Below are 20,364 nucleotides of genomic sequence, written 5' to 3' on the forward strand. Positions count from 1 at the left end.
AATGGGGGAAAAAACACATTGGTGCAGTAGGAAGTGCTGTTCTCAATGTTGGTGTAAGACCTAGGGCTGGATTTTGTGCAGGAGACGGGGCTCCCAGCACCAGGCCGAAAAGGTGGGGGAAGCCCTGCCTCTGCATTTTTTCAGCCCCTCCCCCCGGAGCGATCCCCCGTCTTTTGCTGTTAAAGTTTAAGGAGGTCGGTTCCCCGTCCCTCTAAAGACTTAATAGGGACGAGGATCTCACCCCCAAGAGCTGCCGGATAATCAGAGGGCTGACAGCTCAGCAGTATCAGCAGCTCCACTGGGAGCAGTGACCACTGTTGGTACCGCAGAGGCCTCAGACCCAGGCTCAGCACTGGAACCCCGGAGAAGAGGTAGGTGAGGCGGGGTCGCCGGGGCCAGCAAAGGGAGTACAGGGATGGGCATTCGGTCCAAGAGGAGGGGGTTCTTATGGGCCACAAATTGCCCATGAAGAAGGTACTCCCCCCACCCCCCCAAGCCCGCAGGAAGGGCGCCTCGATTTCCAAGGCATCCAGCCTGCACGGTGGAGACCTCCCCCCCCCCCTCGCCCCTGATAAAATCCCGCTGGCAGTGGGACGAGGCCCCTAATTGGCCTCTGGGCAGGAAGGTCAGCGTCAGCCTATTCCGCCCTAGAAGATTTGGAACCGGGATCCCCAGTGTCAGATTCTGGGGGATGGCGGCAGTGGTTCTGCCCTGATTCTTCGGTCCGCTGGTCACGAAACCCGCCGTCCGGATAAGAACAAAATCCAGCCCCTATTGTGGGGTAGAATAGAGGGAGTTTTTCTGTGTAGCTGGTCTGTGCTGAACCTGAGCTAGGATGGTGATATTGGGTGTCTGGACTGTAAAAGGGCACCTCTACCCAAAGCAAGTGGGCCAGAAGAGAAGTGCAGATCCTTGTTATGCCTATCCAGCTTGATCAATAGAAGGATTATTCCTGTAATGAATGAATACACAACAGGTTGACTATCGATTGACCTGTGGCCCTCTATTCCCCAGTATTGTACAGGCAGAGTTCATTATAACTATTGAATCTTACCAGTGGTACTTTGTTCTGAATTTGGTGCTGCCACTCGTCTAGATGAGGGTTTATCTATATATTGCAAGCTACAGTGTGAAATGGCAATGCCACTTCAGTATGTCCTTGTGTTAATGTTTATTTGTTAGATGTTGCTGTTTTATTGCTGAGTATAATATTCTTCATTCTTGTGATGTGCACAAAATCCTAAAGAGCAGAGGGGGCCAGATTCAATCCCAATTCTATGCCGAGTTGACTGTTGATCTCTTGCACTAGGAATTGGGGGGAAACTACCCAGATTCCCTACTGCCAATTGCTATTGAATGCCCAAGCTGAATAAAAAGTGGGGTGTGGGACTCAGCACGAGAGCCACAAATTGCTCATGAAGGAGGTACCACCCCCACCCCAAGCCCGCAAAGAGCCAGCACAGGCATGACAAGCCAAATGGCCTGCTTCTGTGCTGTAAGTTGCTATAGTTCTATTCAATAATCATGAATGGAGGCTGCCATCTGAGATGGCTCTTCTGAATTTTTTTTGATGGGAATCAGTGACAAATGTGCAATTCCACTAATGAACTAACACATGAGTTTTTTTTTTAACTTCTCTAACAATGCCAAGGTGTCTTGTTTGCTGTACAGATCATACTGGAACAGAAAGTCCACAAAGTATCACTCAAATATCGCAAATCAAACAGATTATTGTAGTCAGGTTATAAAAATTATTTTCCAAACCAGTTTAGACCAGAGAAGTATCCAGACTGACCAATATGAATGCACTGTTAATCATCCATTTGCTTTTGCACATCTTTGAGAAAGATTCCAGGATATAGTCTAACCTCTCTTATTCACCAAGTAGGTGCTCCTGAGCAATGGGAGGAGCCTGTAATTCAGGTTTCTAACAAGAAGACTCTTGTGTAAATTCCATTCAGTGCAGGGTGAGACTGTTTGTTTGTAAATGAGGGGATAGCAGGACTACATCACATTAGGTCAAACATTACATTTAATAAAAACTGTCAATAGCTATCGTAAATTCAATTTATTTTTTCAAACAAACATTTTATTTTTGTGCACGATTGAAGTAAACAATAAAAAAGCTCAGTTTCATGTTAAACAGAATACTGCATTGCAATTAAATGTTAAAGCAGCAAATCTCCAGATTGTTTTTTTTTAAGCGGTGCTTTCTCTTGCTTTCCTTACCAAAGGCACTGATACTGGCTGGAGTATGACTGCATGGCTGCTGGGCATCTTGGAGCATCTGCTCATGTCTAACTAGGCAGTGAGCACTGGCAAGCTGCTTAACAGTGGTGGACACCACATCCAAATATAATCATGTCACACGCTTGGTGGAGTTATACTATAGGCATCAGTTTGAGACTGATAGGAACATAGGACAGGAGTAGGCCATTCAACCCAACATGCTGTTCCACCATTCAATTCAATTATGGTTGATCTGTGCTATAATTCCATTTACTCATCTTTCAATTGCATAGTGCAGCTTATGCAGTCTTACACCAATTTCCCACAGGCATGACCTCAATGACGAGCACTGCACGGCCACACAGGCAATACTGCCTGCCCCCGGGGAATTGCCATAAGTCTGCGTAGTGGCACTATGCGAATGAATTTCCCCCCCATATCCCGTAATAACCAACAAAAATCTATGAGTCTTGAATTTTTCAATTGACCGAACCTCAACAGCTTTTTGAAGGAGAGTATATTAGACTTTCATGACCCTTTGTGTGAAGAAGTGCTACCTGATGTCATCCATAAACAGTCTCGTTCTAATTTTAAGGTTAAGCTCCCTTGTCCTCCACCAGAGGAAATAGTTTCTCTCTATCCACCCTATCAAATCTTTTAATCATTTGCAGCACCTCATCATCCTCCCTTAATGTTCTATACATGTTCTAATAGTCTATGCAGCCTGCCATCATAATTTAACCCTTTTAGCCCAGGTATCATTCTCGCCATTCTGCACCACACCCTGTCTAAAACCAATAAGTAATTTCTGAGGTGTGGGGCCCAGAACTGAACTCAGTACTCCTAAATGGTATGTAACCAGTGCTTGATATAATTACGCAAAACTCCCCCCTTTTGTAGTCCCATCATCTTGAAATAAAGGCCAATATTCCATTAGCCTTTTAACTTTTTTTGTACCTGTACAGGGTTTTAGTGATTTCTGTACTTAGTCTAACAACGTCCCTTTGCAACTTTCTGTGTCCATCTATTTCACTTACTGTGCCACCCAACAGTGTCTTCAGCAGACTTGGATATACGGCTCTCTGTTCCTCCAAGTCATTAATGAGTTAGCAGTTGTTTAAATTGACGTGGTGTGCAGGCTTGACATATACTGCTAACTCTGCGTTACTCCATGACATTAGAATGAAATTTTTAAAGCTTCCTGGCAACTCATAGGACAATCTGGCCTAAAACTGATTCGATTATGAGGAAAGACTGGAGAATATGAGCTATTCAGCTTGGAAAAGAGGTAACTAAGAAGGGACTTAAAAAAGAGTTCTATATGTTCCTAAATGGTCATGAAAAGTTAAATCAAGAGCAATAGTTCAAGTTAAACTGTGACAGGACAAGATAGCATAAGTTCAAATTCGTGAAAGGCTAGTATCAGTCGATTTTTTACAGAAAGAGTAATTAACACTTGACATAGATTTCCAGGTACAGTTGTAGAGGGAAAAATCATGGAGTCATAATAAGAGACACCTTGATTCTATCATGGTGGAAACTTGGTTCTTTCTATCTGCATGAGCTGGGGTAAGCTGAATAGTCTTCCTCATCCATACAAGATGATCTGCCATTCAATTTAGGCAATTTCACAATCAAATTACACAACACATAATACATTGATATAAAGTCAAAACCATTCCCCAATGAAAACTGATGTATAATTGAGTTATAATTGGTGCAGTGTGCTATTTATTGAAACCCAGCTCATATTTACAAATGGACAATTAAACAATGGTGCTTCTGAACTGAGAAGACATCATATGATCAAAACTATGAATAGAACCTCGTAAATGGTATATGAATTTACAATTTTTTTGCTTGTTTTTCGTATGTACATATCATTCCATCTTAATAGTATAACAAATTTTTAGGTGCCAACTCCCATATCACAACATATTCCTGCATTTTCCAAAATGAACCAAATCCTTTCATCAGCTAGGGACTTCTCTGTATCTTTTGGGTTGATGATGGACACTCTAGTGAACCATTCCTATTCTGATTCTTTCAGAATCACGTCAGGTGTTGATTGCTATGAGTGTACTCTGAATATTGCTTTAGTCAATTGGTGAGTTTTTTTATTTTTCATTTTCCTCAGTTGCAAGTTCAATTACTCCCATTTCATTCAGGAAACTACACACAAAAATATCAGTCCTCGGGAGCAGAATTTGATCAAAGCTAAATCTATTTATGCGGGTAAGAAAGGGTTAAATGATAACGTATGCACTATAACAATTATCTAAGCAATTTGCAAATTGAAGAATACTCTGTGCCACTGAACTGGCTTTAAAATATTAATTGTTAGACAAAGTTTTGCATGCAATGCAGAGGACTGAAAGAAGCGAGTGCCTATTATGAATATTCTGATACTGGTAAACCAGTAGACAAATCATGTTGACGCAAAGTATGTAACCTAACTTGGGTGAATGTGCAGTTATCTGTCATGCACTTAAGCAAGAAAGTGAGATGAAGGTGAGACCAGCTCCATTGAGGTATTCCAATGCTGCTCAAGCCTTGCATCCATTGCACTATAACAAAGGCTCATGTGAAGCCAGGTTTAAAAAGTTCCCGCTGCATAGACATTTTAAAAACTTAATTTAATGTCAAAAAAGACTCAACTGTTTAGTGGGCTCTCTCACAACATTAAAGTTTTTTGTGTGTGCATGTGCATGTTTATAGAGTTCTACTGTTCCAGAGCAGAAATTGATGTATTAATTGGGTTTTCTTACCTCCAACATACAATCAACAGGAACTAATCTGAGGCTGCTACTGTTCGGAAAACAATGTTCTTGGTTTTTCAAAATTGGGAGCCTTGACTGTACTGAACTGGAATAAGATGGGGCCTATTGGGTTACTCTGTCCTCATCTTTGACATGTGTCTCTGCACAACCTTTTAGAGAATAGGTGCCCTTTTTCAAATACATAAATTGTGTCTAAACTACGGCAGTATCAGAGGGAAAGACATAACAGTGATGATATAAGCAAGAATAACTAGTTTATAGGTAAACAAAAATTAATACATAAAATTAATAAGTTCGACAGCTCTTGGTCCACATGTTGGCTCCAGTTCTTCAATATTCTTGATCATAATGTTCAACTTCAGCTGAAAAAGAAAGGAATATTATATATGATATATATTATGCTTTTGGTCAATTTTTTTCCACAACTCAAAATTAATGATATTTGTGTTAGGTGATGGAACTTTTTTTTGTTTTGGACATCCAAAGTCAGCATAAGCATTCCTAAGTGAAATATAATAGAGCCAGATACAAAGTAAAGCTATCTTTAATCTGTCCCAACAAAGTATTGTAAATAGTCGTTCAGTAGTACAGAACTTGAGTATTGCTGAAGCTTTTCATCTTGTACTCATCAGGACAATTTGTAAGAATACCAATGTAAGGGAAAGCAACAAATTTATACTGTATGAGAAGAGAGTGCTGACTGTTTGGCAAGTGGACTCTGATTGGTAGAGGTGTTTCAAACAAAGCTTGGCAGTTAACTGTCAGTCACCATAAACTGGTGCATTCTCCATGGCAACACCGCTACCAATTCTCAATATGACTCAGAATAAATTAACTGTACAATCATCTCATTGATGTTTATGAGATTTTGCTGTGCAAAACAAGGCTGCCACTTTTGGTTTTTATAACAGTTGCTGCACCTCAAAGGAATTAATTGTACATGAAGCACTTTTGAGATGTGATGAGGTGTGATATCTTTCTTTCTATGTTGTTAACCAAGAACTGTGGCCTTTCGTTTGGTGGACAGTTTGAAAACATTTTACATAAATCACTGATGCTGCGTCATAAAATCATACAGCACATTTAGTCCAGCATGCCTGTGTCAACTCTTTGAAAGAGCTATCAATTATTCTTGTTTCCCTGCTCTTTTCCCATAGCCCTGCAAAGATTTCCTTTTCAATGAAATACCCAATACACTTTTGAAAGTTACTATTGAATATGCTTCCACTACCCTTTCAAACAGTGAATTCCGGATCATAACAACTCGCAGCTTTAAAAACATTCTCATCTACTCTCTTGTTCTTTTGCCAATTATCTTGAATCTGCATCTTTTCGTTACTGCCTCTTCTGCTAGTGGAAGTAGTTTCTCATTTTTTACTCTGTAAAAGCTCCTTCTAATTTTGAACATTTTGATTAAATCTGCCCTTAACCTTCTCTGCATGGAGGAGAAATGCTAAGTTCTCTAGTTTCGCCACCTAAGTCCTTTATCGCATTTATCACCATGGCCAATCTCCTCTGTACCCTCTCTAAGGCCTTGACATTCTTCATAAAATTTGGTGTCCAGCTGAGGCCTAAGCAATGATTTATACAGGTTTAGTGAAAACCTTCTTTCTTTAAAAATAAACCAATCAAATGGAGGTCAATAAACTAATTTTATTCTCTCTTATCATTTAGTGTGATCCTACCATTTGAGACCTGTTGGTGACTTTATGTCATCAACACATAGTACATTTCTTTCCCAGTTGGGATCAATCCCCATATGTAATAAACGGGAATGCCTAGACATGGGGAACATTTACTCACCCCAGTATTCCCAATAAGAAGCATTTCACTGCACCAATGATCAGTAAGCTATTGCAGCTTCTATCTGTTTGAGCTAGTAACATTGCAGGTTGCTGACTTGCAGTCTGTGCTGTTTTTGTAGGGAACCTGGTGTAACTATATCTGATTCTGGTTGAACTCTGGAGAGGGTGTGGGGGAAGGGGAAAGAATGGCTGACTCTGCATGCTGTTCAGGACTAGCCCTCTAAATTATTATAAGGTTAGAAGTAATGATCCTTCCTGCTCACAGCTCACCTTACACACATATTGCCTTTGGAGCAAGTCAGTTGTCATGCTCTAAAATTTGACGCAACTGTCAGCCACCACACACTGCAACTACAAGGACTCCAGTTGAGTTAAGCAGCTGCATCATTTCAAGCCCCTTCTCCTTTAGGAGGTACTTACTCTCTTCATGCTTAAGTTTGCCCTTATATTTCTTCATACACAGGTCGAGGGCTATTCTGGCTAAAAGTGCCGCCCTCACCACTTTTCTTCACTTAACATTTTCTTCTTCAGCCCAGAAGGTAGAGTATTGTGAGACATAAATGATCAACTCTGCTTTGAAAATGTGTCCAATAACAACCAGAGAAGTGGAATCATAGAAGTTTACAGTACAGAAATGAGGCCAATCAGCCCATTGTGCCTTGCCTGGTTCTTTTAAGAACAATCTAAAACTAATCCCACAGCCTTGATCTTTTCTCATTGTGTCATATCTTTCTCAATAGTCTAATAATGAGATATCCCCTTTACTAGCCAAGACAACAGGGTCATCAAGATGTGCACTATTCCACAACCATTGTTAATCACACTCAGGATTAGTCAGTGATAGGCATAAGTCATTTGGGGGCTAGATATCAGTTCCATCCCTTTCACTTCTTTATAGAATTATATGCAGGGGACATTGGACCTTATGACTTGTCTAAGAACAGACAGATTCATAACTTCTCCATGAGGTTGGTGAATTGGAATGAGGGATAGGATTAGCAATTAAATTTGAAACCTTTTATGTTGAAAGGCAGCTGTAGACCCCCCTGCAATAACTAAGCTCAGGAACATAGGAACAGGAGTAGGTCATTCCGCCCATCAAGCCTGTTCCACCATTCAATTAGATCATGGATGATCAGAGAGGATCTATCCCGAGATCATGCTCTTTTTCTAAGAAATTGAACTGAACTGGCAATGCTTAATGTCAATGAATTTCCTTAGGAAAATAAAATCATCAATAGAATTGAAATTTTCATTTCATTTCATTTCAGGGAATTAAAATGCTCATGGCTGTAACAACTCTACCAGCTACCAGTCATTGTGCATCACCTCACCCAAAGCCACCACCACCTCTGGCACCAAAGCCCAACAAGGATAACATCAAGTTACAAAAAATCTTGAAGAGGCTTGCAAAGCGGAAGGCTGCACAAACATCTTTACAGCCTGTGGATGCATCAGATAAGTCTCACCCTCACTTATCTAAACCCTTCCGCTCTAGTCTGTCTCCTGTTAGTGAAGCTAGTCCTGACCTAGAACACTGGGAACACCGTTCTCGATCTCCACGATCCTTTCAATCTCCAAAAATATCAGGATCACCTTATAGGCAAGGGCCTGCAATAGTAACCCGTGCACATGTCGCAAGTCCATATCCTGCACATAAATCGTTCTACAAGGGCAAAATCGAGATTCTCCCTAAAATACTAATCAGTGCCCCTCAGTCACCAGCTGAACATCAGAACCAAGCATTCAGAAAAGTGCCACAGCCTATGGTTCCTGTAAAGACATTCTCCATCCCGAGTATTCAACCAGTTATAAAAATGCAAGAATTCCCCATTTTGACTGTATCACCACGGTTTTCTCCAAGCTTTTATACACAAAGATCATGGCCTGGTACTGAGGTCCCCACAGCAAACGCTTCCATAGTTGAATCTATTATACTTAAAGCTCCCGTCCCTGAAGCTCATATTACTAACATTTTTGATGCTAATGATGTGACTAGTGCTGCAGTTCCTGTGTTTGAAACTTACAGTGTAAAGACTCCCGCCTATGACCCTCCGAGAGCAAAGACTCCCACCTATGACCCTCCGAGAGCAAAGACGCCCACCTATGACCCTCCGAGAGCAAAGACTCCCACCTATGACCCTCCGAGAGCAAAGACTCCCACCTATGACCCTTCGAGAGCAAAGACTCCCACCTATGACCCTCCGAGAGCAAAGACTCCCACCTATGACCCTCCAAGAGTAAAGACTCCCACCTATGACCCTCCGAGAGCAAGGACTCCCACCTATGACCCTCCAAGAGCCAAGACTCCCACCTATGACCCTCCGAGAGCCAAGACTCCCACATATGACCCTCCGAGAGCCAAGACTCCCACATATGACCCTCCGAGAGCAAAGACTCTTAGAAATGAGGTGCCTCAAGAAACCCTTGCCAAAAAGGATTCCAATATCTCAACTATGGAAAATGATGCTCTCACAGTTGGCATTGGTACTGTTAAACTAGAAGTCCATCATATGGAGATGACCACCATGCAGAAAAACAAAAGAGAAATTGAATCCCGGCCACTTGACTTTGTTGCTGAGACAACTGACGAGGAAGAGGCTAAGTTATTTCCTAAAGCAGAACCGCAGCTGAAGTCTCTAGAGAGAGCTAAACCACCTAGAAGCAAGGTGAGTGGGTGGAGTCGTCTCAAGAAACACATGGTAGTGGAAGAAGAGCCACCAAAGTTTCCAGAACCAGAACCAGAGCTGTCACAATCAGAATCACAAGAACACAACCAAGACAAGATACAGGATAGGAAACAAGAGCATCAAAAGGCAAAGGGCTCACGAGCTAATAAGATGTGGGATGCTGTACTATTTCAAATGTTTGCAGCTAAAGCGCACACAGTAAGTGAACAGGATCCAGGTCCAGATAAATCCAACCAAATGCAACAGGCAACTCCAGTATTCAGTAGCCGTCTGCCTCTTCTGCTCTTTAGACCTCGATTTGACGCTAGGAAATTAAAAGAAGCAGCTGTAAGGTCCTTGAAGAGGATAAGTAGCACACTGATTGAATCAGGGCTGCGTCGCAAAGCTATTGCTAATGATGAACTTAAGGACTTCAATCGGACTGCAAAAGGGTGGCAAACATAACAAAATGAAATAAGCTGATCATGCAAGCTAGCAATACAATTAAGCAACTGACATCCACTGGTATAGGTCAATAGCTTTTGCATTATTGGAGGAAAAAGAAGTACACATATACAGAGTAGCATCTATGCTGCCAATATTGAATAGTATTTTAATAAGTTTAATTCTTATACACATAACAAAGTGTTACTGAATGGAATAAAATGCAATTTCAACCAGGTTCTGCTTTTGTGAACAATGTTTAGCTTGCTATAATCTTTTAATTAGTATACCATCATTAGTGGTTCAATTGGTGTGTGAATGTATTCTGATCGCTTGAAAGAAGATTGATTGAAGAAGACTGTTGACTGGTACCTGCAAGGTAAGCCATGGCATGAAGATTCAAAGATGACATGGAGATGGGCAGTTAAAGCAAGACATTAGTGTGATTAGTTGGGATAAAAGGCTTTTGCCAAGAATAATGAGCATTGGAGAGCAAGATCTACATCATGTGCGAGACAGCACAGGGGCCTCTCAGTTCAGCATTAGTAGTTCTAACCCTAGCTATTGGGAATTTTTAAAAAAACCCTTTACAGCTTTGAATTCCTTTTTATGTAATTTCCTTCAACTCTATTCAAGTAAATATGGGCACGAAACGTTCACAGTTCAATACCGATTGAAATTCACAGTTCAGTATCAATTATATCCCATGGTTCATCCAGAAAGTGGACCACATATGACTTCTTGATACCAAGAAGTGTAAAGGAATAGAGGGATTTTGGAGTGCATATCCAAAGCTCCCTGAAGGTAGCAGGACAGGTAGGTAAGGTAGTTAAGAAGGCACAGGGGATACTTTTCTTTATTACTTAAGGCATGGAATATAAGAGCAGACAGGTTACACTAGAACTGTATAAAATACTAGTTAGACCACAGCCAGAGGTCTGTGTACAGTTCTGGTCACCACATTACAGGAAGGATGTGATCACACTGGAGAGGGTATGGAGGTGCTTTACGAGGATGTTACTAGGACTGGACAATTTTAGCTATGAGGAAATATTGGATAGGCTGGGGTTGTTTTCCTTGGAACAGAGCAGACAGAGGGGAGATTTAATTGAGGTGAATAAGATTATGGGGACTTAGATAGAGTGGATAGGAGGGACTTAATTCCCTTAGTGGAGAGGTCAATAACCAATGGGTATAGATTTAAAGTAATTGGTAGAAGGATTAGGGAGGAGTTGAGGAGAACTTTTCTCCCCAGAGGATGGTGGGGGTCTGGGAACTCACTGCCTGAAAAGGTGTTAGAATCAGAAGCTCTCATCGCATTTAAAAAGAACTTGAGATGCTGTAACTTACAAGGTTACAGACCTAGAGCTGGAAAGCAGGATTAGGCTTTTTCAGTCAGCACTAACATGATGGGCTGAGCAGCCTCCTTCCGTGCTTTAAATTTCTATGATTCTATGAACATTGTCAACAACAACTTGCATTTATATAGTACCTTTAATGTAGTAAAATTGCCCAAGGTGTTTCACAGGAGTGTTGTCAAACAAAATTTGATACTGAGCTACATAAGGGGTCATTAAGGCAGATGACCATAAGCTTATTCAAAGAGGTAGGTTTTAAGGAGTGTCTTAAGAGAGAAAAGAGATGTGGAGAGGTGGAAAGATTTAGGGAGGGAATAGCACATTTTTATCTGGCACATACACAATGGGCCGAATGGCCTCCTGCTGTGCCATAATTTCTATGATTCTAAGATTAAAGATATATTGCAATTATGTCAGTGTTCTGTTAGTTTTCATGATGTGAAAATGTTCTATTAGAGATTGATCAAAATTAATATATTGTAAGCCCTTATACATAGATGGTTTCATACCATGTCACATGACCCTGCATCGTAAGAGCACTGAAACATAAAATTTATGCATATATTTGAGGAATGAGACAGTTGGGAATATAGGTTTTCTGACTTTGCACAAAGTGACATGATCAACCACTGCCACGTCAGATGTAACAACCAGCACTCCTTGCATAATACTGACTGTGTATTTAAATCCTCAGCACATGGACACTCCCACTGCCTCATTCCTTTATCTTAAACGGTTCATATGGGATCATTTTGGTGACAGGGTAATATTGAATCGGCTGCCTGTTATAGACCTCTTCCAATTTTCCTGTCTCTTGAAGTCCATGCCAATGAAAATTGGGAGACGTCCATAAAAGAGAGCCAATCTGATGTTGCCCATTTTACACTATCTCCAAAAGTGAAAATTACCCCCATGGTGTCTGAATTTGTCAGGTAGGTAGCAATGTCAGAACTTAATTGATGATGTTATACTGTTACATGGAAAACAGGGAAGAGACTAAAGGCAGAAATAGCTGGAAATATACAAGTCTGTCAGCATCTGAAAAAATGGATTAATATTTAGGATGGAATATTTCCATCAGAAATAAGAAAAGAACTATTTGCTCAGATGAAAGTCTCCAATCAAAACATTAAGCTATCTTTTCTTGTTCAGATGCTGACTGGCCTATTATTTACTTCCAGTATTTACTGTTTTCATCCAGATTCCCAGTACTCAGTTTTTCCTTTCATCTTCAATGTGAAGTCCATCGCATTGATAATTGCCTATCAGTGCAGTCACTCAATGAAAGCAGTCTGTATTTTTTCTATATTTTAAGTTATTTGGCCCATTTACTGGTAACTAACACTAGGTAATAATTGCTCTGGTCACTATGTATAATAATGTCATAAATTTCTTTGTGAAGATTTTAACTGATGAAATTGATGAAATTGTAAATATGTTCACTTATTTAAAAAGGGAGATCTTCACAAATACTTTTATAATAGCCCTACAGATGCCAAGCAGAGAAATTTTTAATCCAGTGTATATTGATGACCAGTGATATCACCACAATTCCATTGATACTACAGACCTTGTGGCAAACTCTTAAACTGGTTGATGATTGAGATTTTTTCTGAAAAAAAGCAACTTTCAAATCTATATTTTTTTGTACAGCTCCCCTTTGTCAACCTAGTTCCTCTCCTTTTTCCCTTCTCAGGGTCACTTGATTTCAACATTTGCCATAGCTCATATGGCAGGGAGGGACGCAGTTAAAGATGATTGCTCCGTTAGGCCATTCCAAAAAGGGACCGTGTTAAAGAAACACTGCCCAGCCCCAGGCTGATGATATCTCTGTTGAGTATTGATGGAGCAGTACAGAGTGCATGTTATGGGATCCCAGACTCCTTGAACCAAAATTATTGTGACAATCAAGGGCGGCACAGTGGCGCAGTGGTTAGCACCGCAGCCTCACAGCTCCAGGGACCCGGGTTCGATTCCGGGTACTGCCTGTGTGGAGTTTGCAAGTTCTCCCTGTGTCTGCGTGGGTTTTCTCTGGGTGCTCCGGTTTCCTCCCACAAGCCAAAAGACTTGCAGGTTGATAGGTAAATTGGCCATTATAAATTGTCACTAGTATAGGTAGGTGGTAGGGAAATATAGGGACAGGTGGGGATGTTTGGTAGGAATATGGGATTAGTGTAGGATTAGTATAAATGGGTGGTTGATGTTCGGCACAGACTCGGTGGGCCGAAGGGCCTGTTTCAGTGCTGTATCTCTAATCTAATTATCCGAGGAAAAACTAATACTTTTATTTTAAATACAGTGAAATGGACAACTGGCTCTAACGTGCAAGCCTGTTGGTTTGTGTGTTATTTTTCAGGTTAGATTTGCACTGGAGTAAATGGTTACATTAGCTTGACTGTCACCTGTGCATTTATCCAGTTTTCTTTTACATTAACTTCAATATCAATTCTTTGCTTTCCTTCCTCCCCTTCTATGAGTGCTACTATGAGGTCTTACTAAGACTAGATAAGATCTCATAAAATAACATCATGCTTTATATCGCATGATAAATGTTGAATTTTATTCCCACTTGCTTTGGTCTAACTCTTTCATATGCGAACTCATTCTTTTCTAGGGCCACAACATTGGAGTTGATCAGTTTTTCCTTCCTCCTATAATGCTGAAGCTTTAAAAAGTCAAGCTAGATATTTGCATATGTATGAACTAGGAGCAGGAATAAGCTATTGGATCCCTCGAGCCTGCTCCACCATTCTATAAGATCATGGCTGATCTGGTTGTGGACACAACTCCACTTTCCTGACTACTCCCGATACTCTTTGACTCCCTTGTTTGTCAAGAATCTGTCTACCACTGCCTTAAAAACATACAATGACCCTGCCTTCACGGCACTCCAGGGAAGAAAGTTCCACAGACTCATGACCCTCAGAGAAAAAATTTCTCCTCATTTCTGTCTTAAATGGGAGACCTCTTATTTTTAAACTGTGCCCCCTAGTTTTAGTCTCTCCCACGAGGGGAAACATCCTTTCAACATCCACCCTGTCAAGTCCCCTCAGGATCTTAAATGTTAGGAAGATAACCTCTCATCCTTCTAAACGCCAATGAATACAGACCCAACCTGTCCAACCTTTCCTCTTAAGATAGCCCTCTCATCCCAGGAATCAGTCGAGTGAACCATCTCTGAACTGCTTCCAATGTAATTATATCCTTCCTTAAGTAAGGAGACCAAAACTGTACACAATACTCTAGATGTTGTCTCACCGATGCCCTGTACAACTGTAGCAAAAAATCTCTACTTTTATATTCCATTCCCCTTGCAATAAATTACAACATTGCACTTGCCTTCTTAATCACTTGACCTGCAAACTAACTTTTTGTGTTTTGTGTACTCGGACACCCAAATCCCTCTGCATCTCAAAGCTTTGCAATCTCTCTTCATTTAAATATGTTGCTTTTCCAATCTTCTGCCCAAAATGGACAAGTTCACTCATTCCCACATTGTGCACCATATGCCAAATCTTTGCCCACTCACTTAACCTATCTATATCCTTTTGCAGACTCCTTATGTCCTCTTCATAACTTACTCTCCTACCTATCTTTGTGTCATCAGCAAATTTAACAACCATACACTCTGTCCCTTCATCCAAGTCATTGATATAAATTGTAAATAGTTGAGGCCCCAACACTGATCCCTGTGGCACTCCACTAGTTACAGCTTGCCAACCTGAAAATGACCCATTTATGCCTACTCTCCATTTCCTGTTAGCTAACCAATCCTCTTTCCATGCTAATATGTTAGCCCCCACTCCACCATACCATGGGTTCTTTTGTTTAGTAACCTTTGATATGGCACCTTGTCAAATGCCTTCTGGAAATCCAAGTACACCACATCTATAGGCTTCCCTTCACCAAGTTGCTTGTTACTTCCTCAAATACCTCTAATACATTAGTCAAACATGATTTCCCTTTAACAAAACATGTTGACTCTGCCTGATTGCATTGAGATTTTCTAAATGACCTGCAATAACCTCCTTAATAATAGATTCCAGCATTTTCCCTATGACAGATGTTACCCTAACTGGCCTGTAGTTTCCTGCTTTCTGTCTTTTTCCTTTCTTGAATAGTGGAGTTACAGTTTTTATTTTCCAATTTGATGGGACCTTTCCAGAATCTAGGGAATTTGGAAAATTTAAACCAATGCATCCACTATCTCAGTAGCCACTTCTTTTAAGACCCGAGGGTGAAGTCCATCAGGACCTCGGGACTTGTCAGCTTTTAGTCCCAATAATTTTCTCAGTACCCTTTCCCTGGTGATGGTAATTGTTTTAAATTCCTCCCTCCCTTTCAACTCTTGATCCACAATTATTTCTGGGATGTTATTTGTATCCTCTACAGTGAAAACAGATGTAAAAAATCTGTTCAATTCCTCTGCCGTTTCCTTATTTTCCATTATTAATTCCCCAGACTCACTCTCTTGAGGTCCAACGCTCACTTTACTTACTCTTTTCCTTTTTGAATACTTGTAGAAACTCTTACTATCTTGTTTTCATATTTCTAGCTAGCTTTCTGTCATACTCTAATTTCTCTTTCATATTCTTTTTGTCATTCTTTTCTGTTTTTTATGTTCTGTCCAATTTTCTGACCTACTACTACTCTTTGCTGAATTGTACACTTTTTCTTTCAGTTTAATACCATCTTTAACTTCATTAGCCACAGATAGTGCATCCTTCCCCTAGAGTCTTTCTTTCTCACTGGAATGTATCTTTGCTGGGTGTTATGAAATATCTCCTTAAATGTCTGCCACTGCATCTCTAATGACCTATCCATTAACCTAATTTCCCAGTTTACTTTAGCCAGCTCTGTCCTCAAACCCTCATATAGGTTTAAAACATATTTACAGGCTTAGATAAGTTGGACAAGGAAAAACTGTTCTCATTAAATAATGGTGCAAGGACTAGGGGACACAGATTGAAGGTTTTGGGAAAGAGATGTAGGGGGAATATGAGGAAGTACTTTTTTAACTCAGCAGGTGGTAATAACCTGGAACTCGCTGCCCACAATGGTGGTGGAAGTGGAGACATTAATGACTTCAAAAGGAAGTTGTATGGCCACTTGAAGGAAATAAACTTGTAGGGCTACGGGGATTGAGCAGGGGAGTGGGACTGACTGGATAGCTCTGTGGAAAGTCGACATGGACTCAATGGGCCAAATGGCCTCCTGCTGTGCCATAAATGACTTTACAGTCGGGATTTTATTCTTGTGCCGGGGGTCTTGATGTCTGGAAAAGGTGCTGCCGAGATCCCCAAGTTGCTTCTTCTTCAGAAGGCCCGACAAATCTAGTGCCAATCTGGCACTTAAATTGACAGCAACAGGCCTTCCATACGATCAAGGGCCCAGTGGACGGAGTCCCACCCTTGGAGAGCTGCCGATCAATCAGAGGCTGGTAGCTGCAGTGCCAGCGCGAAGGTGATGGCTGCTGCTGGAGTTGCACCTACCAGAGATTGAGGAGTGTCGCTGGACCCAGGCCACAGGTAGGTCAGGGCGGGAGGGGTCTAGTGAGGGGGTGGGGGGGGTGGATGCGTGGTGTGGTTTGCAGCAAAGGCAGGGGGTTGGCTCTCAGTGGGCGCCCCCCCCATATCCCGATGCGGTGCCAGGGCCGCCCGCCATAAGGCTAATTTCAGCTGCTGCGAGAAGAGGCCCTTAATTGGGCTAAATTGCCCAGTTAATTGCCTTAATTGACAGCAGGGCGGGAAGGCTGTTCACAGGCCTTCCCGCCTTGGACTAAATTTTGGCAGATGTGGGATGATCTTGGGAACCCTCCCGCCCACCATCCCACCCAATTTTATGCTCTCCCCGCTTCCAAACTCGCTGCGGGGGAGAGCATAAAATTGCCCCTTGACTCTATGATTTATCTCATTTTTTTCATTTGGCATTTCAAATAGAAAAAAAAAGTGATCTTTGGATAAGAAGCAAATTCCAGTTCAGAGTGTTTCATTTAGTTGTAGGGAACAAACATGCTATCAAGCACTGCTGGGTCTGCTACAATAGGACAGAGGCAACAGACAGCATTCTTTACATAATCCCAAATCTCTGTTTAAATCCCCAGCACATGGAAATCCTATTGACTCCATTGGCTTCCTTTTCCTTAAACTGGGCTACCATCTCAAATATCATCTGAATGGTTGGTCCAACCTAGCAATGGTCAAAGCCTCATTGTAGAGGAACACTGTTAATGTCACCTATACCACTGAAACAAGACAGCTTAATGGATTTTCTTCCATAAGATTAGAAATAATCATGGAAGGCCAGGAGTATTATTATAAATTGCAATTGTTTCTAGCAACAGGAGACCAATGGAAGCCAAAAATCTGCCATTTAATAGCCTTGTATTTTGATAAATATATTATTCATACCCCTGAAAGCACAACCTGCCGACACTCCCCACCCCTACCAATTCTGCTCTATCTATAACCGTGAAACGTCAACCCTGGCTTCCTCAGCATGGTATAATTGAGACTGGTAACTCATCGAATAGAAACAAAGCAGTTTGCCGCATGGAAGGAGGTCATTTGGCTCATTGTGTCAGATCTTCACTGCAGCAATCCAAAATGAATTCCGCTGTGCCATTCTCTCCTATGGCCTTATATCTTTCTCTGCTTTAAATGTTTATCCAATGTTGCTTTGAAAGATGCAATGGTCTTTCTATCAAAACTGTTGGGGAATTATGGAAACAAACTAATAACCTCCCATGCGGTGACACAGCACTGTTGTGTTCACAGGAAATTCCTATCTCTGCTATTTAACAGAGGGGTCATTCCATTTAAAATAAATGAGTTACTTGAAGCAGTTAGCCACTATTAAAATAGCTGGCAAAAGGATTTCATGGTATGATAAAATTCAGTGTCATTTCAATACTATAATTTTATATACAGTAATTAGAATACGACCAGACTGGCAATAATTTGTTTACAGATTGTTTAAAAAAATTAAAACATAACATTTGGTTCTCAGGGGCAATCTTTTTGGAAGCTTTGGAAAATGTTCTGTCTATCAGATATCCCATAACAGGCTATCTTAAAAGTGATAAGATTTGAGCATTTTTGTTTCCTGTCCTTTATGATGCCATCTGAACTTCTGAGACTTTATTTTCTTGAATCTCACTCCCCCTCATTGCTAGTTCTTAATGGATAGAAATTCCTCCATATGTTAGATTTGTTCCATGAAAGAGCCTGTTGGCTCCTGACTTTTCTCCTGGGATAAATGTAATGCATAAAGGAATTTCATATTGGCAGGTAGCTCACTGATCCAGGGGTGGTAAAATGGACCCATAGCAGGGTCCATAGCAGAGCTGAGCCAGAAGAAAGCTGTAAAGAGAGTGAGAAGAACTCTGGGGGAACCTAAACAGCCAGCAGCAACATTTTTGTGGTGCCTTTGCAGGACTTAATTTCATCTTGAAGTAAACTCCTTTCTGATTCAGGTTGCATTGCTAGTCATCCGTCACCATGCTTGCCCAAAGATTGCATTGGGTGGGGCTCAGGTGCCCAAGGGAAAGATGACTGAAATAAATCATTAGCAGTGCATATGCCTGTCAAAACTGTAGTGATAACTCTCAGGTAACCATTATTTTGTATTATATCCAGGACAAACTTTCCTAGATAATTCTTTTCTCATAAATTGCTTTATTTTTGCTGAAAATTGAGACATGTTGTCAAAGCTTTTCATTTTGCACTCATCAGGACAATCTGCAAAAATACCCAATGTAAAGGGAAAACACCAACTTTATACTGTATGAGAAGAGAGTGCTGATTGGTTGGCAAGTGAACTCTTATTGGTAGAAGCATTGCCATGGAGAATGCACCAGTTTATGATGACTGACAGTTAAACAAGCTTTGTCTGAAATTTAAACCAGGCAGCTTGACTCTGGTCAAGGCATTGCCCTGAGGAATGAACCAGTGAATGGCTGTTACTTATTTTGTTTAGCTGAAACAGGCGCAATGTGTGTACATGTTCTTTCGGTCTGCAAAGAACAGGGCCCTATGTATTAATATATGTAGCTTCCAATAAGTGCAAATGCGACATACTGTGAGCCCCATGATAATCTTAAATTGGTTGTCAGCTTAATTCTTAACACACTGAGGATTATTTAGCAAATCTTGTCCAATCGCGGAATCGCATCTAATGTTGGACACTGTGTTTTGAGTTTTGCAAGCATGGGCTGGTTAGGTACGACCTGTACCTTGCTCATTGTGAACAGCAGAAGGGACATTTTGTCTGATAAGGTCCGCCAGTCTTTGGGACGTACAAAACGAAAAGCTTTGACAACATGCCTCTATTTTCGGCAATACTCAAGTTCTTGACTACCAAACAACTATTTGCTTTATTTTTGCCACAATGTGGAAATTATTTTTGTGTAATTTTACTATTTCAACTTCTGAAATAGCATAAGCTAAAGATTAATTAGAGGTGTTTTAAGTGTGTCAATGTCCTTGAATGTGCACAAAATTGGCTTAAAACTAACTGCACAGGTGCTTCAACATTTTGGAAACAACATCTGAAAACTCTGCATAAAGGAAAAAGAAACTCTGCCCGAGAGATAATCTCTGATTATTCACCTACAAATCTCTCTACAGTGTAGATCTTGCTAGTCATTTAATCATTAGGCACTCTATTAGTAGGTTATCTGATTGTTCATGGCTATCATCTTGATGGTCTGTATTTGAGAATTGGTATTGCCAGAACAGAAATAGTGGTCTGTTTGATTTTCCAATTGAAATTTTACTTTGGCTACTTAGTTGTAGTCATCAAGGTTTTTGGACATGAAAGTTGAAGTTGCTGTACTGTGTAAACCTCACCTATTGATACTTAATGACATCTCCACTCTGTATCAAAGCAGACTGAGTTACTGAGAAGCTCTCTGCTAACAAACTTTCTCTACATTTGTTAAAGAAATCAGGCTATAAATACAACACACAATAACAGTGTTAAGAAGACCTATTAAAATAAATAAAGATATTCCAAAGTAATCTTTTTATTCTGTGGCTCCCTGTGGTGACAATGGTTGAAAATGTTATAGCTCCTGGAT

General features: G+C 40.8%; 1 protein-coding gene across 5 annotated transcripts in view; it reads right to left on the bottom strand.

Annotated features, from left to right (window-relative positions):
* Positions 1 to 2,014: 2,014 nt before the first annotated feature.
* The window catches only part of lsp1a (lymphocyte specific protein 1 a), a 389,495-nt gene continuing 371,145 nt past the window's right edge, over positions 2,015 to 20,364 (bottom strand). For all 5 annotated transcript variants that reach the window (XM_068046220.1, XM_068046217.1, XM_068046218.1 and 2 more), the window contains one exon: positions 2,015 to 5,371. In XM_068046220.1, coding sequence (XP_067902321.1) covers positions 5,340 to 5,371 — 32 coding nt within the window. In that variant the 3' untranslated portion in view covers positions 2,015 to 5,339. The remainder of the gene's footprint in view (positions 5,372 to 20,364) is intronic.

Source organism: Heterodontus francisci, chromosome 14 (genome assembly GCF_036365525.1).
Source record: "Heterodontus francisci isolate sHetFra1 chromosome 14, sHetFra1.hap1, whole genome shotgun sequence".
Taxonomy (NCBI): Eukaryota; Metazoa; Chordata; class Chondrichthyes; order Heterodontiformes; family Heterodontidae; genus Heterodontus; species Heterodontus francisci.